Source organism: Anomaloglossus baeobatrachus, chromosome 2, assembly GCF_048569485.1.
Source record: "Anomaloglossus baeobatrachus isolate aAnoBae1 chromosome 2, aAnoBae1.hap1, whole genome shotgun sequence".
Taxonomy (NCBI): Eukaryota; Metazoa; Chordata; class Amphibia; order Anura; family Aromobatidae; genus Anomaloglossus; species Anomaloglossus baeobatrachus.
This window is the reverse complement of record NC_134354.1, coordinates 508,307,719-508,334,862: the sequence shown is the minus strand read 5'-3', so window position 1 is coordinate 508,334,862 and position 27,144 is coordinate 508,307,719. Positions and strand designations below refer to the sequence as shown.

The window sequence follows — 27,144 nt, the reverse complement described above, 5'->3', positions numbered from 1 at the left end:
CCCAGCTGCCTATTTGTACCCAGCTGGGAACCAAAAATATAGGGAAGCCCTTTTTTAATTATTTCATGAATTTCATGAAATAATTAAAAGAAAAATTTTGTGGGCTTCATCCAATTTTTGCATCCAGCCAGATACAACTAAGCAGCTGGGGATTGGAATCCGTAGCGCAGGTTGGCCCAAGCTGTCTTGGCCCTCCGCTGCAAAATGCAGTCTGTAGCCACCCCAGAAAATGGCGCTTTCAAAGAAGCGCCATCATCTTGGGGCTGTATCCAACTCCTCAAGCGGCCCTGGTGCTGTGTGGCACGCTGGGTAGTAAGGGGGTAATACCAGCTTTGTTGTACCAGCTGGTATTAAGCCTGAGATTCTTAATGTCAGGCCAAGTTTGACCCGGTCATTAATAATCTCCAATAAAGGGTTAAAAAAAGACACCACACAGAGAAAAAATACTTATTATAAATAAATACAGAGACACACTTAGGGATTCCATCTTTATTACTCCTCTCACCCCTCCACGATCCTGGTCTCCTGTTTTCTTCTACCCATGCAGCTCTGCCACATCACACAGCATGGGGGGGAGGAAGAATGCTGCTCCTCCCCGTGCTGTATAATTGAGCAGAGGCTGCGGTGGGTTGGTAGGCAGTGACGTCACCGTTTCCACCGTTTCCATAGTAACCTACTTAGCGTGTTACTACAGCAACGGTGATCTCTGATCAGCTGATTCCCGGTGCCGCTATTCGGCAGCTCCTGCATAAGCAGCCCAGGTAAACAGGGAGTTAACTCCTGCGGCTCCTGCAGGAGCCAGTGCATAGCGGCCCTGGTAATCAGGTGATCGGAGATCACTGATGCTATAGTAACCCGCTTGGTAGGTTACTATGGCAATAGTGGCAGAGGTGACGTTACGTCTCCTAGTACCTACACTATCTGCACATAAAATCTGTCCCTTGCTCAGCAGCACCTCCCCCTACACTAGCTGACTGTAGATCATACTGCCGAGCATACTATCCGAGTTGGATAATTTCTTCTGTTGGGTTTTGCAATAGAAAAAAAATTCATATGCCTTCATGTACACTGACAAGCAAAAGGGTAACACTATTTTAAATTTTTCACTTTCAGTCTCCATATTACACCATCCACTACAGCTTTCAAAGTAATAATACCTTTATTTTATAGACAATCATCTTGGCTATCTAATACATAAATTTGACTTGCAACTATTAATCCTATGCTTAGTTACACAGATTCTTGTTACGTCACTGCATTGTTACTATTTTGCTCCTAAAATATACCTTTTATTTTATTAATATTTTGAGAATTCACCTTTGGCTTTCATCATTGTCAGCATCCTTCTGGGCATGCTCTTGATCAGATTCAAACATTTATATACCAAAATTGAACCCCAGGTCCCTTCCACATATTTCCACTGATGGTGCATACTGGTCAACTCACTGGATTTTCTCTTCATCTTTACCCATAAGTGTTCAATTGGATTGATTTCTGAGGACTGTTGGAGACAATTCAGCAGCTCTACTTCATTGTCATTGAACTATTTCACTCTCAATGTATGCTTCGAGTTGTTGTCCTTCTGAAACACTATGACGTCCTTTTCATACCAATAGTATTCTAGTGTACAAAGTAACTTATCTTGTAAGATCCTGGTCATGTATCCAATGTCTTAGGCTGTGAAACAACCCCATATCATCAGGCTTGCTCACCAAACTTGACATTTCTTCCAATTTCTCAATTTGTTAGCACCTTTTACCCTTGTTTCTTCCAGGCCCATTGTTATGTTTTAAACTCCAGCTGACTCTTCTTATGATGATATTAAAGTCGAGGTTTTTTTCACCTTTTTTCAGGACACCGTTCTAGAGTTGTGTAATGTGCGTCGCACTGTGCTTGCATGGATATCTTTAATCTCACTATTACGAAGCATATGAGGCATCACTGCTGTCGTGTTTGTTGTGCCAGAACTGATAGACCATGTGATGAGCCAACTTGTTGACTCTGAGATTTTACCTGGATGTCCACCTCTTGACTTTTGAATGGATGGACAGACTTAATTTTATATTCTTTGAACTGTCATGGCACTCACATCATGTAGTTTCGCAATTTCTTGACGGCTAATGATGAGCTGGATGATGCTTTTTCTCTTTTTTTGAGATATCTCATTCATGGCTGCTCCTCTATTCAAACCAGTTACGTTTGACTTGGGAATCAACCTAATAACACACTGAGCTATTAGGAAATGTGAGAAAAGATTGTAATTTGTAGTATACAGGAAGAAAATGATTTTTCAAACACTTGGAGAAAAACAGTAACAATGCAGTGACATGACAAGACTGTACATAACTAATCATATTCTAAATAGTTGGAAGTTAAATTTATGTATGAAACAGAAAATGATGAGAGTCTCATGCCCAAAGCTGTAGTGGATGGTGAGATATGGAGCCTGAAAGTCAAAAATTCAAAACACTGTTACCCTTTTGCTCATCAGTGTATTATAATTAAAGTTGGGCAGATCATTTTAAATTCAAATTCACAACTTTCACAGAAAATAAATTTGATGCATATCACAATATTGAAAAGCCTGTAATTGACCTAAAAATATGTGTGATACATTCAGAATTTTCCTAGTTGCGTATTGAACTCATTTTCAGCTCTTTTATGCAAACACAGCCTTATTAATATTTAAGTAACCTCATCTCTCTGGCTAGGGACAAACGGATGTAAACCAGTGGTAACCTATAGCACTATTTGGGTGGCATGTAAGAGTTTAATATTGGAAAATATCCACAAAGAATCTTTGATTCACAAGACTTGGTTTCAAGATTTTGGTTTAGTATCCAAATTATAATTGAGGGGTTTAACATTGACCTCCTTGTTTGCAGTGTTTGAAGACTTAAAAAAGGCTGGTCTTAAGGTAATGTTGCTGCATTATATCTCCGATCAGTCATTTCACAGTCACATAAAGTGACTATAGAGCTACATACAGTGCCTTACGAAAGTATTCGGCCCCCTTGAATTATTTTTCTACCTTTTACCACATTTCAGGCTTCAAACATAAAGATAAAAATTGTAATGTTATGGTAAAGAATCAACAACAAGTGGGACACGATTGTGAAGTTGAACGAAATGTATTGCATATTTTAAACTTTTAAAAAAAATAACTGAAAAGTGGGGCGTGCAATATTATTACTTTCAGTGCAGCAAACTCACTCTAGACGTTCATTGAGGATCTCTGAATGATCAATGTTGTCCTAAATGACTGATGATGACACCTGTGTGTAATAAAGTCTCCGTATAAATGCACCTGCTCTGTAATAGTCGCAGTGTTCTGTTTAAAGTGCAGAGAGCATCATGAAGATCAAGGAAAACAACAGGCAGGTCTATGATACTGTTGTGGAGAAGGTTAAAGCTGGATTTGGTTACAAAAAGATTTCCAAAACTTTAAACATCCCAAGGAGCACTGTGTAAGCGATCATATTGAAAAGGAAGGAGTATCATACCACTGCAAATTTACCAAGACCCGGCCGTCCATCCAAACAAGGAGAAGACTGATCAGAGATGCAGCCAAGAGGCCCATGATCACTCTGGATGAACTGCAAAGATCTACAGCTGAGGTGGGAGAGTCTGCCCATAGGACAACAATCAGTTGTACACTGCACAAATCTGGCCTTTATGGAAGAGTGGCAAGGAGAAAGCCATTTCTCAAAGATCCATAAAAAGTGTTGTTTAAAGTTTGCCAAAAGCTACCTGGGAGACACACCAAACATGTGGAGAAGGTGCGCTGGTCAGATGAAATCAAAATCGAACTATTTGGATTCAATGAAAATTGATATGTTTGGAATGAACGCAACACAGCTCATCACTCTGAACACACCATCCCCACTGTCAAAGATGGTGGAGGCAGCACCATGGTTTGGGCCTGGTTTTCTTCAGCAGGAACAGTGAAGATGGTTAAAATTGATGGGAAGATGGATGGAGCCAAATACAGGACCATTTTTGAAGAAAACCTGTTGTAGTCTGCAAAAGACCTGAGACTGGGACGGAGATTTGTCTTCCAACAAGACAATGATCTCAAACATAAAGCAAAATCTACAATCGAATGGTTCACAAATAAACATATACAGGTGTTAGAATGGCCAAGTTAAAGTCCAGACCTGAATCCTATCGAGAATCTGTGGAAAGAGCTGAAAACTGCTGTTCACAAACGCTCTCCATCCAACCTCACTCAGCTCAAGCTATTTGCAAAGGAAGAATGTGCAAGAATTGTAGTCTCTCAATGTGCAAAACTGATAGACACATAACCCAAGCGACTTGCAGCTGTAATCGCAGCAAAAGGTGGCTCTACAAAGTATTAACTTAAAGGGGCCGAATAATATTGCATGTCCCAATTTTCTATTATTTATTTTTTAAAAAAGTTTAAAATAAGCAATAAATTTCGTTCAACTTCACAATTGTGTCCCACTTGTTGTCGATTCTTCACCATAACATTAAAATTTATATCTTTATGTTTGAAGCCTGAAATGTGGAAAAAGGTTGAAAAATTCAAGGGAGCCGAATACTTTCGCAAGGCACTGTACTTCCCCTCTTTGTATTGTTATTAACAAACTCAAAACTATCACTTTCATTTTCAATGGGATTCATTACTGAAGTACTACACCAAAATCAGATTGGGCCTTTTTCTATCTCTATGTAGAGAATGAGCCGAGCGCTTCTACCTCCTACTCCTATGCTGGCAAAGGCTAAAATGATGATGCTTGGATGCCCCCTTTCTTTTATTCTGTGTGTAAAAGTCCACCCTAATTGGCTGTGCTTCACTATGTTATTTGATAGATGCAGGCCATTATAAGGAAGCCTGTGCCACCATTCCTGATGTCATTAGCCTGCTGTATGAGTCATCATCAAAGTATGACATTTTTTAAAATATTTTTTTGGGGGTAGGACAATTTTTACAAATCAAATCATAGCGTGTTTGAAGTCATAATTCATGGGAACTTGAAAATTCAGCTTAATACAACTATACTCTATGTACCTAAAACCATTAATTCCTCATTTTTGGTTATTCTTTTGAAAGTGACCCATACACATACACTGTAATACTGTAATAAGAGTCCTTGCTGTTTTTTTTTTATTAACTTTCAAATAGGATATGCTTACAAAGTATATGCATGTAAGATGTATTTACCATTGAACCCTAAAGGCCACTTTACATGCTGCGACATCGCTAAAGCGATGTCGTTGGGGTCACGGAATTTGGGACGCACATCCGGCCGCATTAGCGATGTTGCGTGTGACACCTATGAGCAATTTTGAATCATCGCAAAAACGTTCAAAATCGCTAATTGGTGACATGCCCCCCTATTCCCAATTATCGTTGCTGCTGCAGGTACAATGTTGTTCGTCGTTCCTGCGGCAGCACACATCGCTACATGCGACACCGCAGAAACGAGGAACCTCACCTTACCTGCGGCCGTTGGCAATGAGGAAGGAAGGAGGTGGGCGGGATGTTATGTCCTGCTCATCTCCGCCCCACCGCTTCTATTGGGCGGCCACTTAGTGACGTCGCTGTGACGCCAAATGAACCATCCCATACCATATTTGCCGGTATCCTATGTGGTACAATATGTAATTACTAGGCTCCATGATGTCATGACATAGTGGTGTGAAACACTCCATGATGTAGTACCAACATCTTGGGGGCCTACAAATTAGTAGAACGGTCTAGGGATTAGGAAATGTGGCTTGCCACCTTACCAAAGTTGTCATTATACCGGAGTCCTAGGAAGCATTTTGCTTAATTCTACTCTCAACAAGTCCCGATGAATAAAAAGAAAAAGGAAGGAAAAAAGTTACAAAAGCAATTTTTTTTTATACAAAAACTGTTTTACTATATAAAAGCGCTAACGCAAAAAAGACCCACAAAAAACAAAATGCCATTGATACTGTAAGGCGGAACAAACAATGTAGGAATTTCTGTTTTCTTTTTTCAATTCACCTTCTCAACAAATTGATTAATAGTAGTTTAAAACATTATTTGTACTCCAAAATGGTGTCATTAAGAAAAACTCATTATGCAAAATCTGTCACGGTCTTTCCTCTGTTGCGGAGTTTTATAACAGGTTCTGGGTATGAGTCTCACTTTGTCTTGTGGGTCTCTGCTGATTAAATTGATTCCCTTTCATTTGGCAAGGAGAGGGTTAATGTCAGTTCACCTTCCAGAACCTCATGACTCCTGGTCAGGTGTTTCCAGTTTGAACCACACCCAGGTTCTATATATACCTGTCTACCCCCACCAGAGGGTGCCTGTTATTTTCATTAATTTGGAAGCTTGGCCAGGAGGTGTAAGGATTTGGAGAAACCCTATCTCAGTTGTGCTTTTGGTTGCAGCATTGGTGCTTGCTGCAGCATTTCCCAGGTGTACTTGTTAAGGTATGGAAGGTATCCAGTAGTCTGTTTAATCCCCCCCTTTTATGTTGTTTCCCCTCATGCACTTTTAGTGGCTCCTTTATGTGTGGTTGCTGTGTGTATGAGTTGTAGTTGTTGTTAACCTGTTTTAAGTATATTTGTCGTTGGGGTGTTGACTTCTGTTCCTGCCCCTTCCCCCCCGGGTGGTGTGTTGTGGAGGGTGGGTCTTATAATCAGAGACAAGGACAGGAAATAGGGCCTAGGTTTTCGGTCCGAACCTCCCTACCTTCAAGTATACTTCCGAGTGTTAGGGTGGTGAGCGCAGGGGCCCCAGCCTTAGACCATCACAGGTTACCCGGTGTTCCCCAGTTTGCCAGTAACAAAAACATTCAATATTATACATACAGTAAAATAACAGTACCAAAGCTTTCCCTTCTGGGTATGCATAAATTGGGACACTTCTGGCTAAAAAAAAAAAGAGATGGGGGGAAATTTTTGGGGAAAAAATAATTAATAAAAAAATGAAAAATAACATTGGATTTACCTGCTGTAAATATTTGTCATCTGTATGAGGCTAGATTTTTTCTTTTTTTTATAGCACAGTTTTATGATTCAGTTTCCCAGATTCTAAGATTGACAAATGACAGCTGGAAGCGGTTGTGTTTCAGAGTAATCACATAGCTATTGGCCTATATTTTGTCACCCGTAATAACTAATAAGTGGCAAATATTACAGATATCCTGTATCCTAAGGAGTATATTTTCTTCCCAGTATGGTAAATCACTGGTATCCTTGTATTTCTAGAAACTTTTTTAGCTCCTTAATGTACAACTTCTGACAGTCCCAGAAATGTTATATAATTGTTATAGAAATGACTGAAGGCCTCGTCTCTCTGACATTCTGGTTTGAATTCACAGCTGCTCAGTATTCCAAGTGCATATGCAAGAAAAAAATATTTCCTGCTGTGTATTAATGTTTTATTACTGATGGCAACGCACTCAAGGCTATTGCTGGGTACGGCAAATTAAAAGAGGAAACATATCACTTACCTGACAAGGTCGATCACTCGCTCCCTTGGGGCACTGCTGACTGGCTCCTCATTTATCATAATGATCTGGTCTCCTGGGACTAATTTCCCTTCGGAGGGTCCACCTGCACCAGAAAAAAGGAAAGAAGAATTAAGAACATTTAAGAATACACAAACTAAAATAATTCACCTCCTGCAAGATAAGAGGAAGTGATTAATTCATTACTTCGTATAGACAGTCAATCATTTGTTATTATTTCTAGAAGTAATGTCAAAATTGCATAGAGAAGGTTAAAAGTCACCATATTAATGCAAATATTTGTTCTCAATCATATTTTACTCAACTCATGTTTGAATATTTGTAAAAATGATGCTACATTGTCAAATAAATAATAAGTAAGTTAATGAAGCCTTGCCATGATTAGTTCATTAAAAGGGTTATCCGATTTATATGGCTTATTTTTTAAATTTCACTATAAGGCTACATAGGGGCATGTAATTATATAGCAACTATCTACCTGCCCTGCTGTCAGCCCCTCTCCCCCGGCTTAGAGCGGTCATGTGATCACTCCTGCCAAGATTTTGCTGCTTCCTGTGATGTCACGTCGACAGTGGCAGGAGCTTGTTGACGGGCATCACAGACGACATCATGTTGCCACCCTGCTGCCAACCAGGTAGAGTGCAATGAGCCCCCCCCCTCGTCCTCCTCTGCCCCTCCCCACATTCCATAACCTCCCCTGCTCCCTGTGCATTGTTATCTGTGTATATGTGTGTGGGTGGGTATGTGTGTATCTACATGTGTGTATATATGTACGTTTATGTGTATTTATATATTTATTATACATACCATACACACATGGTGTATATATCTGCTATAGACTCACATTAGGTGCTATGTATTGTTTTCATTACACAGTGTTCGTTTATCTATCAGATGCTGGGGCAAATTACTGACAGCCAATGTGTGTGCAGAAGGCAGGCAGAGGGCGGGGCTGGACAATGAGGCTGGATGGTGCCAGCTCTGACTGTGAGGTCTGGAACACAGGCACAGGAAGATGTCAAGTTTGGTTGAGCTGCAGGTAAATAAAGAGGCTGTAGAGAAAAAGTAATAAGTCAAGAGGAACAAAAGTCAAAAACAAAACAAAAGTGTAGGAGTGTTTTAAATGACAATACAGCATAGATTATCTTAAAAAATGTTTTGGATTTTTTGGTAGGACAACTTATTTAAATGTTTTTATATGTTTTTATATGTGCATAGTGTGAGCGTATTAATAAAGTCATCTACTGCCATCGTCTCCAGAATCCAGCTCCGTTCTGCTCCTTTTATCAGTCACTGTTCTGCAGACTCTCTGGATCACACTGCACTGCATGACTGGGAAGTGACTTTTACAATGTAAGTCTACACCGTATGCAGAATTATTTGGCAATTTGTATTTTAGAGGGGTTTTTTTTGTTATTGATCAACAACTATGTTCTTATTCAACCCAAAAGACTCATAAATATCAAAGCTTAATATTTTTGGAAGTTAGAGGGGATTTTTATTTAGATTTGGTTATCTTAGGAGGATATCTGTTTGTTCAGGTAACTATTGCATAATTATTAGGCAACTTAATAAAAACCAAATATATTCCCATCTCACTTGTTTATTTTCACCAGGTAAACCAATATAACTGCACAAAATTTAGAAATAAAAATTTCTGACATGCAAAACCAAAACCCAAAAAATTAGTGACCAATATAGCCACCTTTCTTTATAATGACACTCCACAGCCTACCATCCATAGAGTCTGTTAGTTGCTTGATCTGTTTACGATCAACATTGCGTGCAGCAGCCACCACAGCCTACCAGACACTGTTCCGAGAGGTGTACTCTTTTCCCTCCCTGTAGAGCTTACATTTTATGAGGGACCACAGGGTCTCTATGGGGTTTAGATCATGTGAACAAAGAGGCGATGTCATAATTTTTTCATCTTTTAGACATTTACTGGCCAGCCACGCTGTGAATTAGTTGGATGCATGTGATGGAGCATTGTCCTGCATGAAAATCATGTTATTCTTGAATGATAACTACTTCTTCCGGTACCACTGCTTGAAGAAAATGGCAGTAGGTCTGGCAGTTGAGCTTCACTCCATCATGAACCTGAAAAGGTCCCACAAGTTCCTCTTTGATGATATCAGCCCATACCAGTACCCCACCTATACGATGCTGGCATCTGAGTCGGAGTGGAGCTCTTTGCCCTTTACTGATCCATTCTCTGGCCCATCCATCTGGCCCATCAAGAGTCACCCTCATTTCATCAGTCCATAAAACCTTTGAAAAATCAGTCTTAAGATGTTTTTCTTGGCCCAGTTTTGACGTTTTATCTTATGTTTCTTGTTCAAAGGTGGTCGTTTTTCAGCCTTCCTTACCTTGGCCATGTCCCTGAGTATGGCACACCTTGTGCTTTTTGATACTCCAATAATGTTGCAGCTCTGAAATATGGCCAAACTGGTGGCAAATGGCATCTTGGCTACTTCACTTTTGATTTTCCTCAATTCATGGGCAGTTATTTTGTGCCTTTTTTGCCCAACACGCTTCTTGCGACCCTGTTGGCTATTTGCCATGAAACCCTTGATTGTTCGGTGATCACGCTTTAAAAGTTTGGCAATTTCAAGACTGCTGCATCCCTCTGTAAGACATCTCACAATTTTGGACTTTTCAGAGCCCGTCAAATCTCTCTTCTGACCCATTTTGCCAAAGGAAAGGAAGTTGCCTAATAATTAAGCACACCTTATATAGTGTGTTGATGTCATTACACCACACCCCTCCTCATTACAGAGATGCACATCACCTGATTTACTTAGTTGGATCTCAAGCCTATACAGCTTGGAGTTGGACAACATGTATACAAAGTATCATGGGATGGGATCAAAATACTTATTTGCCTATTAATTCTGCACACAGTTTATAGAACATCAGGATTAGGTACTTACATTGTAAAAGAGACTTTCTGCTCACGTGTAGAGCATTGACTGAGCTGGCTAATGTGAATTGTGGTGACATCACTGAAAATAAGAGTGGAACACCCAGACAAAATTGCTGAAGGTGACTATACTATTTCAGGCACACTACACACAGTACACATAAACACACATTTAATGAAAAGAAATATTAATGGGAGTGTTTCTTTAATAGTAATGTAGTGATTTACATACAAAAGGAAGATTACAAAGTTTAGGATAGTAAACCCAAAATAACGGTTTATGGAGATCTGGTCTATGTGTAATTATTATTATTTATTATTATAGCGCCATGAATTCCATGGTGCTTTACATGTGAAAGGGGTATACATAATAGGGACAAGTACAATAATCATAAACAATACAAGGCACAGACTGGTACAGGAGGATAGAGGTCCCTGCCCGCGAGGGCTCACAGTCTACAAGGGATAGGTGAGGATACAGTAGGTGATGGTAGAGCTGATTTTGCGGCGCTGTATCAGACTGAGGGTTACGGCAGGTTGTAGGCTTGTCGGAAGAGAAAGATGGCCTGAAGTGATCCCATTGAAAACTCAGGGAGGGGAATGACTGGAGCAGTCTGTGTCTTGCAGAGGCATTGTGCCAGATAATATATAAAAAACAGACTGAGAACAGGGGCCTTAAGAATTAATGAGCATTCTCGGTGACAGACTGGGGCATAATGAGCAGTCTGGGGTGCAATCTGTAAAAGTGGGGGTATGGAATGTAGTCTGTGTGAACATGGCTGTATGAGAAAAAGGGAGCATAAGAGAGCAATTTGTGTAAATATGAAATTTTGAAGCATTAGAGCCTTAAGGTAGTTCATCCTGCTGTACCTGTTTTGTGATGAGAAAACTGTACCTCACAACCATCATATATCACAAAAATAAGGCACAATTGCCCTTAATGGGGCAAAACATGTGCCTAGCACATACTCCTATACAATATCAAAAAACCGAAGAAACATGGAGTAATGAATAGTGCAAAAATGGTAACAAATTTTATTCAATAATATGAAAGTGAACAAGACACAAAAGAAGAAAAATGGCCATGTAAACACAATAAAATACATAGAATGGGGGAGTGAAAATAGAAAGTAGCCCCAGGGGAAGAGGCAGCAGCATATATGGAAACAATCACAGGATGTCAATTTATTAACCTAGATGGCCATTGTTACAGACAAAACACCAACATGACGGCATATAATAAATAGATAGTCATAAAGTGCTGAGTGCTTGAGTGGATTCAGTGCAAAAGATAGCAGCATACAAAATTTATAAAGTGCCAAGTGCAAACATGAAGTAATAACGCTGCTATAAGCACAATACATATGTAGAATCCACTATATCTCCTGCCATCAACATAGTGCCATGTTTAACAATATGCAGAAAGCTGCTAGCAAAAATGCTGGTTACAAACAAAGCCAAAATCCCCAGGTAGGGAGACCCCCCCATAGAGGAAAGCCCCCTATAACCTCCAACGTACGTTTCGCAAGATAAATATTACCACTGTGGGTACTGCTTCATCAGGGAGGAAAGGCGAGGGTACTAAGGATAGAAAGCCTCACTCATTTATAATACCCGCTGTATGTGCGGCTTCCTGGAGTGACGCCCACCGGAAATGACGCGCGCGGGAGCCAGCACCACACCTCCCCACTGAGGGAGCGCCGTCAGAACAGGGACGCACACGTGGGAGTGGGGACACGTGGCTCACATCCCACACACGCGCCCCCGTCCAATGAGACGGCGATCACATCAGAGAGAGGGGAGGGGCCGGCGAACCGGCGCGTACTGGAGGGCGGCAGGCCAGGAAGTCAGGGGAAAGTCAATACTATGGCAAAGAAAAAGTCCGATCATGTGACCAAATGGGGCGGAGCCAAATCAAGTATAAAAGCGGTGCAGACATGTCAAATAAGTATCATAGAAGACGCAGCACCAGATAGCATAGATGGTGAACCTCCGCCACAGTTAGTAATCAGTCCATATAGGTGACCAGGAGCGAGAATCCCATCCGGATGGCTCTGAAGTCGTTGGTATAGGTATAATTTAACTTCACTTGGTGGGTCCCAAATCCAAAAAGATTCCCAGACATCAACAGGGGATGGATACCCAATATATTCACACTGAGCACCACCTATTTAGGAGTGTAAAAAATGCAATAAATGACGGCAATGAGGCACAGAATTCAAAAGAAAAAAGGAAAGGGGAGAAGGGAAAGAAGGGGGCAGAACGTAAAAATGATATAAAATTGCATAAAAATATTTACAAAAAGGAATTACTATATATATACGATAAAAATCAGTTAAAAAGTGGTGAAAAAATTCGTAAAAGAGGAACATGGAGAGAGTCATTCAAAGGAAACATGCAAAACTAATGACTTCATTAAGTCCTCTAGGAACCAGAGTTTCTAGAGTACTAATCCACTGAGCCTCACATTGAGCCAATTTTTTCTTTATATCTCCACCCCTGGAGCCACAACTAACTGTGTCAATTCCACGTACCTCAAGAAGTGTGGGATCACAATTATGAAATCTCTTGAAGTGACGTGGAAGGGTTTTGAGGAGGGTGAGATCCTGTGCAGATGTTGCTGCTGAAATATCACGCACGTGCTCTCTGACCCTAACGCGGAGCTCACGCGAAGTAAGCCCCACGTAGATCAGAGAGCACGGGCAAGTGGCAAAATAAACGACATGTGTAGTACCACATGATATATATTTCCGAATCTCAAAGGTCTTTGCTTGGCCAGAGGAGAAGAATGTCCCAGTACGGACAATGTTGCTGCACGCCAAACAGTGACCACACTTAAAGCATCCAAGGGTTGGACCACGAGTGCTGAAGGGATTCTTAATGTCTGGGACGTAATGACTCCTCACCAACAGGTCCTTAATATTCTTGGCGCGTCTCGCTGTCACGAGTGGAGCATCCGTGAGGATCCCCGATAATATTGGATCAGATAATAAAACCGGCCAATGCCTATAAAGGATATCCTTCATGGTGCCCCACTCGTGATTATATGTACTGATGAACCTTGGTTCACCACTAGAGATGAGCGAACCGGTCCCGGTTCGGCTCGAGGCGGTTCGCCGAACGGGGGGTCTGGCTCGAGTTCGGCTCGTCGAACGTTCGACGAACCGAACTAGAACCAATAGGCTATAATGGGAGGCAATCACAAACACATAAAAATGCATTATAAATGTACACAAACAGTTAATAAACATTGCCATAACACTTACCGGTCCTCGCGATCCCTTCTGCACTCTGTCTCCTGCCGCTATTCCATCCGATGATCGCTGAATCCTCCCGGTGACCTGCACTGCCAGCAGAGAAGCAGGACCTATCGTGACGTCAAAATAGCCATGTGACCAGTCACGTGGCTATTATCTCATTGGCTACAGACTGGTCACATGACTATGACACGTCATGTAGGACCTGCGAGTGCATCTCTCCGGTACACGGTGCACATATGTGTATCGCCGTGTACCGGCGACATGCTCTAGCACACGGTCGACTCCCCGTTCCGTTAGGGACCGGCTGACACAGCCGGTCATTAACGGAGATCACCGTTGCCATAGCAACGCAGTTAGCGGTGACGTCACCGCTAACCGCGGCTCCGGGAGCACCGTTGCTATGGTAACGCGTCTGTCAGCGTTACCGCTGTTACCGCTAGCAGCCAGCAGTGATCACTCACGGAGTGAAGGCTGCACGCTGCTTCCCGATTGTAGTGAGCATTGTAGTTAGGATGGAGGTTCCCCAGCCCCAAGTGATGCCCCTCACTACAATCGTCACTACTACTACACTAGAAAGAAAGAAGACAGAAGAGCAGGATCGTGGAGGGCTGACAGGGGTAATAAAGATGGAGTCTCTAATGTGTCTGTGTATTTATTTCTATTAAAGTATTTTTTCTCTGTGTGGTGTCTTTTTTTAACCCTTTATTGGAGATTCTTAATGGCCGGGTCAAACGTGCCTGACATTAAGAATCTCTGGCTTAATACTGGCTGGTAAAACAAAGCCAGTATTAACTCATGATTACCCAACAAGCCACCCGGCTCCAGGGCTGTTGGAAGAGTTGGATACAGCGCCAGATGATGGCGCTTCTATGAGAGCGCCATTTTCTGGGACGGCTGCGGACTGAAATCCGCAGCAGAGGCGCCCACAAACCTCGGGCTAACCTGTGCTGCGGATTCCAATCCCCAGCTGCCTAGTTGTACCCGGCTGGACACAAAAATAGGACGAAGCCCACGTCATTTGTTTTTTAATTATTTCATGAAATAAGTGAAATAATTAAAAAAAACGGGCTTCCCTATATTTTTGGTTCCCAGCCGGGTACAAATAGGCAACTGGGGGTTGGAGGCAGCCCGTGGCTGCCAGCTGTACCTGGCTAGCATACAAAAATATGGCGAAGCCCACGTCATTTTTTTGGTGGGCAAAAAACTTCTGCATGCAGTCCTGGATGGAGTATGCTGAGCCTTGTAGTTCTGCAGCTGCTGTCTGCTCTTCTCCATACAGACAGACAGCAGCTGCAGAACTACAAGGCTCAGCATACTCCATCCAGGACTGTATGCAGAAGTTTTTTGCCCCCTGAAAAAATTATGTGGCTTCGCCATATTTTTGTATGCTAGCCAGGTACAGCAGGCAGGTACGGCTGCCCCCAACCCCCAGTTGCCTATTTGTACCCGGCTGGGAACCAAAAATAAAGGGAAGCCCTTTTTTTATTATTTCATGAATTTCATGAAATAATTAGAAAACAAATGACGTAGGCTTTGCCCCATTTTTGTGTCCAGCCAGGTACAACTAGGCAGCTGGGGATTGGAATCCGCAGCACAGGTTGGCCTGAGCTTTCTGGGCCCCACTGCTGCGATTTGCAGTCTGCAGCCGCCTCAGAAAATGGCATTTTCATAGAAGCGCCATCTTCTGGCGCTGTATCCAACTCTTCCAGCACCTGCCTGCTATACCTGGCTAGCATACAAAAATATGGCGAAGCTCACGTCCTTTTTTTGTAGCTTTTTGGCAAAAAAAAAAAAAAATGCTTCCCTGGATTTTCCATTGCCAGTGAAGGTAACACCAAGCAGTGGGGGTTAGCAGCCAGTAGCTGCTTGGATTACCCTTAGCTAGCAATACAAAAAATGCAGTGGGAGCTAACATATATTTTTTTTAATTATTTATTTAAATAACTAAAAATAAAATGGGCTTCCCTGTATTTTGATTGCTGGACATCACAGTGCTGTAAAAATAAATCTTTAAAAAAATGACGTAGCGCTCCGCGGTATTTTTGATTCTCAGCGCAGATAAAGCAGACAGCTATGGGTTGCCACCCCCATCTGCCTGCCGTTACCTTGGTTGGCAATCAAAATACAGGGAAGCCCATTAATTTTTTCTATTTAAAAAATAGTTAAAAAAAAAAAATTACGTTGGGTCCCCCCATTTTTGATAGCCAGCTAGGGTAAAGCAGACGGCTGTAGCCTGAAAACCACAGCTGGCAGCTTTACCGTGGTTGGGGATCCAATGTGGAGGTCCCCTCAGGCTCTTTTTTATAATTATTTTATAAATATTAATAATTACACAATAAAAGTAGGGGACCCCCCAAATTGGATCACCAGCCAAGGTAAAGCGGACAGCTGTGGTCTGGTATTCTCAGGGTGGGAAGGTCCATAGTTATTGGGCCTTCACAGCCTAAAAATAGCAGGCCGCAGGCACCCCAGACGTGGCGCATCCACTAGATGCGCCAATCCTGGCGCTTCACCCCAGCTCATCCCGTGCCCTGGTGCAGTGGCAAACGGGGTAATAAATCGGGTTGATACTAGCTGTAAAGTCACCTGAGATCAAGCCCAGCAGTTTGTGATGTCATGGCGTCTATTAGATACCCAACATCATAAACTGTCAGTACTAACAAAAACAAAAAATCGACAAAAGAAATTTATTTGAAAAAACAGTCCCCAAAACATTTCCTCTTTCACCAATTTATTGTAAGAAAAAAAATAAAGGGGTCCCACGACGACTCTGGACCGTCTAGAATATGGGGGGGAGACACTCAGGGAACGTATCCCCCATTTTCTAGGAGTGCGGACCCTTCATGTGAGGAGTGTGGGTGCAATGAATCTGCACTCACTCTCCCCGGGTCCACAGCAGCAGAGTCCATGTCGTAATGGTTGCTACCAAAGCTGCAATGCCCTGCTCATGAGGTAAGGGCATGCCTAATCAGGAGAACTACTGTAGAGGAAGCTCTGCTCACTGGTATATAGGTGCTCAGAGGTAATAATAGATAAAATTAGTGAGTAACCTCGGCACTCTATATCTCCCAGACTAAGTCAGTAAGTCACAATGGATAGTAATGCAAAATCACTCTTTATTGGTCCGTATTAAGAAAATTTTTTTTTCATAAGCATATATGTTTTTGTCCAAAACAAGTTACAAATGACGTTTCGGCCTGAGCCTTCGTCAGATTGGACTTATCTGCATGTAATCATGAAAAATGACAATAATCAGTATCACATAAGAGTGAGAGAACAATAACATAAACTCGAACAATGTAGAGGTACAATTGGGATGCAGCAAAAAAATTGCAACACAGCAAGAAATGAAACACATGATACAAATGTCATAATACAGTACAAGGACAATATAGTAATGACAAATATGGGGTCAGAGTAGACTTAGACAGCTCTGGTACGAAAGAGATGTCAATCATAAAGTAACATGTGCAGTAGGTGTAGAGCTACACTATGCATGGCAGAGCTAATGGGTAGACCGACCATAGAAAAAGTAGAGAAAAAGTGGAGAAAAAGTGGAGAATAAGTGGAACATAAGAGGAGAAAAAGTGGAGAAAAAGTGGAGAAAAAAGTGGAGAAAAAGTGGAGAAAAAGTGGAGAAAAAGTGGAGAAAAAGTGGAGATTAAGAGGAGAAAAAGTGGAGAAAAAAGTGGAGAAAAAAGTGGAGAAAAAGTGGAGCATAAGAGGAGAAAAAGTGGAGAAAAAGTGGAGAAAAAAGTGGAGAAAAAGTGGAGCATAAGAGGAGAAAAAGTGGAGATTAAGAGGAGAAAAAGTGGAGAAAAAGTGGAGAAAAAGTGGAGAAAAAGTGGAGCATAAGAGGAGAAAAAGTGGAGAAAAAAGTGAAGAAAAAGTGGAGAAAAAGTGGAGCATAAGAGGAGAAAAAGTGGAGAAAAAGTGGAGAAAAAGTGGAGAAAAAGTGGAGCATAAGAGGAGAAAAAGTGGAGAAAAAGTGGAGAAAAAGTGGAGAATAAGTGGAACATAAGAGGAGAAAAAGTGGAGAAAAAGTGGAGAAAAAGTGGAGAATAAGTGGAACATAAGAGGAGAAAAAGTGGAGAAAAAGTGGAGAAAAAAGTGGAGAAAAAGTGGAGAAAAAGTGGAGAAAAAGTGGAGAAAAAGTGGAGCATAAGAGGAGAAAAAGTGGAGAAAAAGTGGACAAAAAAGTGGAGAAAAAGTGGAGAAAAAGTGGAGAAAAAGTGGAGATTAAGAGGAGAAAAAGTGGAGAAAAAGTGGACAAAAAAGTGGAGAAAAAGTGGAGAAAAAGTGGAGAAAAAGTGGAGATTAAGAGGAGAAAAAGTGGAGAAAAAAGTGGAGAAAAAAGTGGAGAAAAAGTGGAGCATAAGAGGAGAAAAAGTGGAGAAAAAGTGGAGAAAAAAGTGGAGAAAAAGTGGAGCATAAGAGGAGAAAAAGTGGAGAAAAAGTGGAGAAAAAAGTGGAGAAAAAGTGGAGCATAAGAGGAGAAAAAGTGGAGATTAAGAGGAGAAAAAGTGGAGAAAAAGTGGAGAAAAAGTGGAGAAAAAGTGGAGCATAAGAGGAGAAAAAGTGGAGAAAAAAGTGAAGAAAAAGTGGAGAAAAAGTGGAGCATAAGAGGAGAAAAAGTGGAGAAAAAGTGGAGAAAAAGTGGAGAAAAAGTGGAGAAAAAGTGGAGCATAAGAGGAGAAAAAGTGGAGAAAAAAGTGGAGAGAACGTGGAGAAAAAGTGGAGAAAAAGTGGAGCATAAGAGGAGAAAAAGTGGAGAAAAAGTGGAGAAAAAGTGGAGAAAAAGTGGAGCATAAGAGGAGAAAAAGTGGAGAAAAAAGTGGAGAAAAAGTGGAGAAAAAGTGGAGAAAAAGTGGAGAAAAAGTGGAGCATAAGAGGAGAAAAAGTGGAGAAAAAGTGGAGAAAAAGTGGAGCATAAGAGGAGAAAAAGTGGAGAAAAAAGTGGAGAAAAAGTGGAGAAAAAGTGGAGAAAAAGTGGAGCATAAGTGGAGAAAAAGTGGAGAAAAAGTGGAGAAAAAGTGGAGCATAAGAGGAGAAAAAGTGGAGAAAAAAGTGGAGAGAACGTGGAGAAAAAGTGGAGAAAAAGTGGAGCATAAGAGGAGAAAAAGTGGAGAAAAAGTGGAGAAAAAGTGGAGCATAAGAGGAGAAAAAGTGGAGAAAAAAGTGGAGAAAAAGTGGAGAAAAAGTGGAGAAAAAGTGGAGCATAAGAGGAGAAAAAGTGGAGATTAAGAGGAGAAAAAGTGGAGAAAAAGTGGAGAAAAAGTGGAGAAAAAGTGGAGAAAAAGTGGAGAAAAAGTGGAGAAAAAAATGGAGAAAAAGTGGAGAAAAAGTGGAGAGAAAGTGGAGAAAAAAATGGAGAAAAAGTGGAACACCCTTTGGTACCTTTCATGTGGCACTAAGGGGTGCTTAGCTTTGTATTTAGCCAAAAAAATGAAAAAAAAATGACATAGGGTTCCCCCTAGTTTTGTAGCCAGCTAGGGTAAAGCAGACGGCTGCAGCCTGCAGACCACAGCTGGCAACCTCACCTTGGCTGGTAATCCAAAACTGAGGGCACCCCACGCTGTTATTTTAAATTAAATAAATAATTAAAAAAAAAAACACGTAGGGGTCCCCCAAAATTGGATCACCAGCCAAGGTAAAGCAGACAGCTGGGGCCTGATATTCTCAGACTAGGGAGGTCCATGGTTATTGGAATCTCCCCAGCCTAAAAATAGCAGGCCGCAGCCGCCCCAGAAGTGGCGCATCCATTAGATGCGCCAATCCTGGTGCTTCGCCCCAGCTCATCCCGCGCCCTGGTGCGGTGGCAAACGGGGTAATATTTGGGGTTAATACCAGATGTGTAATGTCACCTGGCATCAAGCCCTGGGGTTGGTGAGGTCAGGCGTCTATCAGATACCCGACATCACCAACCCAGTCAGTAATAAAAAAAAATAGACGACAAACACATTTTTATTTGAAAAAACACTCCCCAAAACATTCCCTCTTTAACCAATTTATTAGATTGAAAAACAAATCCAGGTCTGGTGTAATCCAAGGGGTTGCCATGACGATCCACACTGTCCCAGTCAATGAAGAGCAGGATGTTCCCCATTGACTGGGAGAGCAGTGCAGTGACCTGAGCTAACATCAATGGGTCAGCCCAGGTCACTGCAGGGGGGTGACAAGTGCTGCTGTCAGCGAGGTACATTACCTGCGCTGATCTCCAGCACACTGACAGCCCCTGTCACTGAGGTCAATGACCGGCGCCTTCACAGCAAGTATCGCGAGAGGTCCGTGACGTCACCGCTAGTCAGTCTCGGGTCGGAAGCGATAGGTGATGTGACAAGCGGCGGCCATGGAGGACAGTGACAGCGCTGAGGTCGGGATGGCGGGACTTCATCACCGCAGGTAAGCCGAGCGAGCGAGCGAGCGAGCGAGCGGGCGGGCGGGGGGGGATGGGGGGGATGGGGGGGGATGGGGGGGGGGATGTGTGTGTGTGTGTGTGTTTGTGTATGTATGTGTACATGCCGCGGGCAGGAGGGGGCGGAGCGAGCTGAGCGGGAAAGTGTGGGCTTCCTGCACGTAACTAAGATAAACATCGGGTTACTAACCAAAGCGCTTTGCTTGGATACCCGATGTTTATCTTGGTTACCAGCTTGTGGCAGGCTGCCAGCGATGGCTCCTGCACACTGTAGCTGTAAAAAGCCCTGCTTTTTGCTGCTAGAACCGTTCTCGAACGTATCTAGAACTATCGAGCTTTTGCAAAAAGCTCGAGTTCTAGTTCGATCTAGAACATGCCCCAAAATCACTCGAGCCGCGAACTGGAGAACCACGAACCACGAACTGCGCTCAACTCTATTCACCACCAGAGGACGTTTGTTTGGGCCTGTAGGTGAGGAGCTGTGCCCTGGGGGTTTTTTTAGCCCTCAAATAGCCCTTCTTCACCATCCTCCCACTATAGCCACGCTCTCTGAAGCGGCAACTTAGGTCGGCCGACTGAGCCTCGAACTTGTCATTGGTCGAGCAGATGCGTCTCATTCTCAGGAACTGGCCGGTAGGGATAGCACGAATGGTGGCAGGTGTATGGGCTGACGAGGCATGCAGCAGAGCATTGACCGAGGTACTCTTACGGTAGACATCAGTTTGTATTAAATGATCATCTCCAACCTCTAATTTGATGTCTAAAAAATCAATGCTGCTGCTGCTATGCCTGTAAGTCAGCCTGATGCCAAAGTCATTGACATTCAGTAGTCCCATAAAAACATCGAGTTGCTCCACCGTGCCCTGCCCTGTTTGTAACCAGCATTTTTGCTAGCAGCTTTCTGCATATTGTTAAACATGGCACTATGTTGATGGCAGGAGATATAGTGGATTCTACATATGTATTGTGCTTATAGCAGCGTTATTACTTGGCACTTTATAAATTTTGTATGCTGCTATCTTTTGCACTGAATCCACTCAAGCACTCAGCACTTTATGACAATCTATTTATTATATGCCGTCATGTTGGTGTTTTGTCTGTAACAATGGCCATCTAGGTTAATAAATTGACATCCTGTGATTGTTTCCATATATGCTGCTGCCTCTTCCCCTGGGGCTACTTTCTATTTTCACTCCCCCATTCTATGTATTTTATTGTGTTTACATGGCCATTTTTCTTCTTTTGTGTCTTGTTCACTTTCATATTATTGAATAAAATTTGTTACCATTTTTGCACTATTCATTACTCCATGTTTCTTCTGTTTTTTGATATTGTATAGGAGTATGTGCTAGGCACGTTTTGCCCCATTAAGGGCAATTGTGCCTTATTTTTGTGATATATGATGGTTGTGAGGTACAGTTTTCTCATCATTTTCTCTGTGTTTTTCACAGTTGGCCTCAGCCGTACAATGGATTTCAGAGCCCGTGACCGGGTGTGGCTTACTAATTTTAATGATGCATTAAAGGATCAAGGTGGTCCAGTCAGTGAAAGTGGTGAAATGGTATCCAACGACGCATTGATCCATAACTACAAAGAGCTGTTAAAAAAGCGTCTTAAAATTTGTTGGAACAAGGCGTTATTAATTAAATATATTGATAGGGGTTTGGTACCACGCGGTCTTAGGGTCCAAGTCTTCCCGTCCTTTGGAGTGGATGAGGATGAATTCCGGGACAAATGGGAAGACTTGGCCCAAACTTGCTCTTTGGGGTTTCTTACTCTTCTCCGAGACCACAATACCAAAACCCTTACCAATATGGAATCCGAATTAGAGGATCTGGAGAGGGCATTGAAGGAAAAATTATCAATTGAAAATATTTCCAAAGTTAATAATGACATGGAACAGGAGTTGGCTAAGGTTGAAAAGGAAATTAAGGAATATAAGCTGAGGAAGTTTAATAGGGATGTCAATGACTATTCTAACCACTGGGTCTACAAGTGGCATCACAAAACAAATGGGGGCCGCCCCCGGTCTACTGTGGGTCCTCCCACGGACAGCAGGTCCTCCTCCTTACAATCACGCACTTCTGGAAATGAGTCCTCATCCGGGGCGTCAGGAGGGGCATGTGACTGGGATCAGAGCATTGGAGGGAGAGTCAAAACCAATCGGAATAAACAATCATCATGGAAAAAAACTAACAAGTATGTTGATGATAAACTCAAAGTTGTTAACCTCTCTCAGCGTGTTCTTACTGACGCTCAGATTGAGGTTCTCTCTTTAGGCTTGACCTTCTCGCCCACTAATTCTTTTCGTTTCTTTCCAGCTCTAAGAGATATTAATTTATTTGTGAGGAAATTGATGTTGAAGCGACTACATCACAAACAACCTTCTGTGACTGATAGTCAAGTGGAGCAGGAGGCCCTACAAACATTGGAGGATTTGCTGTCCGAACAGGATACCGGTGGCCCAGGTTCGTTCCCTAAACATCTTTTACCCAGATCCACTCGATTCCCCCCCCTGTCTCTATGTCCGGCCATTGATATTTTTACTCGTCTTGTGATTGGGGATTTCAAGAAAATCTCGAATAAAAGGAAGTTTGACAACCTCACCCACTCGCAAAGACGAGCTTTGGAAGAACTACAGGGCTATAAAGACATAGTTATTAAATCTGCAGACAAGGGGGGGAACGTTGTGGTCTGGGCCACTGAGAAGTATGAGAAGGAGGCCCTGCGTCATCTTAGGGATAAAGGGACATACACTAAACTCCCCTGTAGCCCCGTACTCACTTTTACCAGGGATCTTTCTCACATTTTGGAAGCGGCACTTCAAAAGGGCATAATTACAACTAAAATGTATGAGGGACTGCTTAACAAGTCCTCAAAGATCCCCACATTTTATCTGCTCCCAAAAATCCACAAAGACCCCGTCAACCCACCGGGGCGTCCGATAGTGTCCGGTATTGAGGGGTTGTGCGAACCAATTTGCCAGCTTATTGATCACTATTTAAAACCACTAGTGGAAACACTCCCCTCGTACGTTAAGGACACTACGGACGTCCTGAACAGGGTGGACGGGATCTTTGTGGAAGAAGATATGCTCATGGTCACGGCCAACGTAGAGAGTCTTTATACTTGCATACGTCATGAAGATGGGTTAGCGGCAGTGCGTCATTTCTTGGGGGTGGACGGTCGGGATGGCACCATGGGTTCACTTATCCTCGAGTTGCTCCACTTTGCCCTTACACATAATTTTTTTGTTTTTAAGGACCAATTTTACCTTCAGGGGCGTGGCACTGCGATGGGCGCGGCCTGTGCGCCTTCGTACGCCAATTTATTCCTGGGGTTCTGGGAGCGTAACATCTTTGGCGACGGAGGCGTCGGGGCTAGCGCCCATGTGCAGTGCTGGCTAAGGTACATTGATGACGTTTTATTTTTTTGGCAGGGCACGGTGGAGCAACTCGATGTTTTTATGGGACTACTGAATGTCAATGACTTTGGCATCAGGCTGACTTACAGGCATAGCAGCAGCAGCATTGATTTTTTAGACATCAAATTAGAGGTTGGAGATGATCATTTAATACAAACTGATGTCTACCGTAAGAGTACCTCGGTCAATGCTCTGCTGCATGCCTCGTCAGCCCATACACCTGCCACCATTCGGGCTATCCCTACCGGCCAGTTCCTGAGAATGAGACGCATCTGCTCGACCAATGACAAGTTCGAGGCTCAGTCGGCCGACCTAAGTTGCCGCTTCAGAGAGCGTGGCTATAGTGGGAGGATGGTGAAGAAGGGCTATTTGAGGGCTAAAAAAACCCCCAGGGCACAGCTCCTCACCTACAGGCCCAAACAAACGTCCTCTGGTGGTGAACCAAGGTTCATCAGTACATATAATCACGAGTGGGGCACCATGAAGGATATCCTTTATAGGCATTGGCCGGTTTTATTATCTGATCCAATATTATCGGGGATCCTCACGGATGCTCCACTCGTGACAGCGAGACGCGCCAAGAATATTAAGGACCTGTTGGTGAGGAGTCATTACGTCCCAGACATTAAGAATCCCTTCAGCACTCGTGGTCCAACCCTTGGATGCTTTAAGTGTGGTCACTGTTTGGCATGCAGCAACATTGTCCGTACTGGGACATTCTTCTCCTCTGGCCAAGCAAAGACCTTTGAGATTCGGAAATATATATCATGTGGTACTACACATGTCGTTTATTTTGCCACTTGCCCGTGCTCTCTGATCTACGTGGGGCTTACTTCGCGTGAGCTCCGCGTTAGGGTCAGAGAGCACGTGCGTGATATTTCAGCAGCAACATCTGCACAGGATCTCACCCTCCTCAAAACCCTGCCACGTCACTTCAAGAGATTTCATAATTGTGATCCCACACTTCTTGAGGTACGTGGAATTGACACAGTTAGTTGTGGCTCCAGGGGTGGAGATATAAAGAAAAAATTGGCTCAATGTGAGGCTCGGTGGATTAGTACTCTAGAAACTCTGGTTCCTAGAGGACTTAATGAAGTCATTAGTTTTGCATGTTTCCTTTGAATGACTCTCTCCATGTTCCTCTTTTACGAATTTTTTCACCACTTTTTAACTGATTTTTATCGTATATATATAGTAATTCCTTTTTGTAAATATTTTTATGCAATTTTATATCATTTTTTACGTTCTGCCCCCTTCTTTCCCTTCTCCCCTTTCCTTTTTTCTTTTGAATTCTGTGCCTCATTGCCGTCATTTATTGCATTTTTTACACTCCTAAATAGGTGGTGCTCAGTGTGAATATATTGGGTATCCATCCCCTGTTGATGTCTGGGAATCTTTTTGGATTTGGGACCCACCAAGTGAAGTTAAATTATACCTATACCAACGACTTCAGAGCCATCCGGATGGGATTCTCGCTCCTGGTCACCTATATGGACTGATTACTAACTGTGGCGGAGGTTCACCATCTATGCTATCTGGTGCTGCGTCTTCTATGATACTTATTTGACATGTCTGCACCGCTTGTATACTTGATTTGGCTCCGCCCCGTTTGGTCACATGATCGGACTTTTTCTTTGCCATAGTATTGACTTTCCCCTGACTTCCTGGCCTGCCGCCCTCCAGTACGCACCGGTTCGCCGGCCCCTCCCCTCTCTCTGATGTGATCGCCGTCTCATTGGACGGGGGCGCGTGTGTGGGATGTGAGCCACGCGTCCCCACTCCCACGTGTGCGTCCCTGTTCTGACGGCGCTCCCTCAGTGGGGAGGTGTGGTGCTGGCTCCCGCGCGCGTCATTTCCGGTGGGCGTCACTCCAGGAAGCCGCACATACAGCGGGTATTATAAATGAGTGAGGCTTTCTATCCTTAGTACCCTCGCCTTTCCTCCCTGATGAAGCAGTACCCACAGTGGTAATATTTATTTTGCGAAACGTACGTTGGAGGTTATAGGGGGCTTTCCTCTATGGGGGGGTCTCCCTACCTGGGGATTTTGGCTTTGTTTGTAACCAGCATTTTTGCTAGCAGCTTTCTGCATATTGTTAAACATGGCACTATGTTGATGGCAGGAGATATAGTGGATTCTACATATGTATTGTGCTTATAGCAGCGTTATTACTTCATGATTGCACTTGGCACTTTATAAATTTTGTATGCTGCTATCTTTTGCACTGAATCCACTCAAGCACTCAGCACTTTATGACTATCTATTTATTATATGCCGTCATGTTGGTGTTTTGTCTGTAACAATGGCCATCTAGGTTAATAAATTGACATCCTGTGATTGTTTCCATATATGCTGCTGCCTCTTCCCCTGGGGCTACTTTCTATTTTCACTCCCCCATTCTATGTATTTTATTGTGTTTACATGGCCATTTTTCTTCTTTTGTGTCTTGTTCACTTTCATATTATTGAATAAAATTTGTTACCATTTTTGCACTATTCATTACTCCATGTTTCTTCTGTTTTTTGCTGTTTTGTGATTGCTGCATTTTTCTATGTCTGATGATAGATGTCTGCAGCGGAATGCCTCTCTCACAAGTACCTACTAACTTGAATGTGTTTCTTACAGTATACATGAATGGCTAGCCTACCTCCCACCCGTTTCTTTGCCCTCGAAGTCTTCTTCAAGCCTATCATCCTTCTGCACCTTGGCAGTTCAGCTGCTTTAAAATCTAAACAACTGATAAATACCAAGGCCCTGATAAATTACGACTGATATTTCATATGCCAGTTCTAGTGAAAGCAGGAATAAGATGTGATAAATTTGTTAAAAGGGGCATGCTACTTAATGTATTTAGCACATGTTAGCAGCGTGCGCCTCTGCGTGCCCCACTAGATATGTCAGAAACGTGAGTTACATTTATGGGGTAAGAAATGCTACCCTTAATGAACAATTTGGTTGACCACACTATCTTCCATTGACATCAGATATCTTAACCTACATCTTCAAGCCCATTTGCGAGTTTCCTTTTTTCGTTTTTGTTTTTACTCTCCTTTTTCCAAAAGTCATAACTTTTTTTATTTTTCCTTCAATATAGCCATGTAAGTACTTATGTGTTGTGGAACAAGTTGTACTTTTGAATGACGCCATTCATTCTGTCTTTATGTTGTACTGGGAATGGGGAAAAAATACCAAATGTGGTGAAATTGCAAAAACAGTGCAATTGCATAATTGTTTTGGGGGGTTTTGTATTTAACATGTTCACTATATAGTACTACTGACCTGGCAGTATGATTCCCCAGGTCAGTATGAGTTCGTAGATACCAAACATGTGTACTTTTACTTTTATCTAAGTGGTGAAAAAAAACTGATACGTTTGTAAAAAAGAATGTGCTTTTGTCGGCATTTTTCAAGACCTGTAACATTCTAATTTTTGGGAATCTTTGGATATGTGATGGTTTATTTTTTATGTATTGATCTGAAGTTGTTAAACATACCATTTTTGGGTAGATACAGTGTCTTGATCGCCTCTTATATGACGACCAAAAAAATGTAATTTTGTCGTTTTGATTTTTTTTTCCTCACTACTCCCTTTATCGATCAGATTAATTTATTTTATACGGTATTTTGATAGATGGGGCATTTCTGAATGC

General features: G+C 42.5%; 1 protein-coding gene across 2 annotated transcripts in view; it reads right to left on the bottom strand.

Moving 5' to 3' along the window:
* Positions 1 to 27,144, bottom strand: part of FRMPD4 (FERM and PDZ domain containing 4) — a 631,692-nt gene that overhangs the window by 121,572 nt on the left and 482,976 nt on the right. For both annotated transcript variants that reach the window (XM_075336517.1, XM_075336515.1), the window contains exon 5: positions 7,455 to 7,557. In XM_075336517.1, coding sequence (XP_075192632.1) covers positions 7,455 to 7,557 — 103 coding nt within the window. The remainder of the gene's footprint in view (positions 1 to 7,454; positions 7,558 to 27,144) is intronic.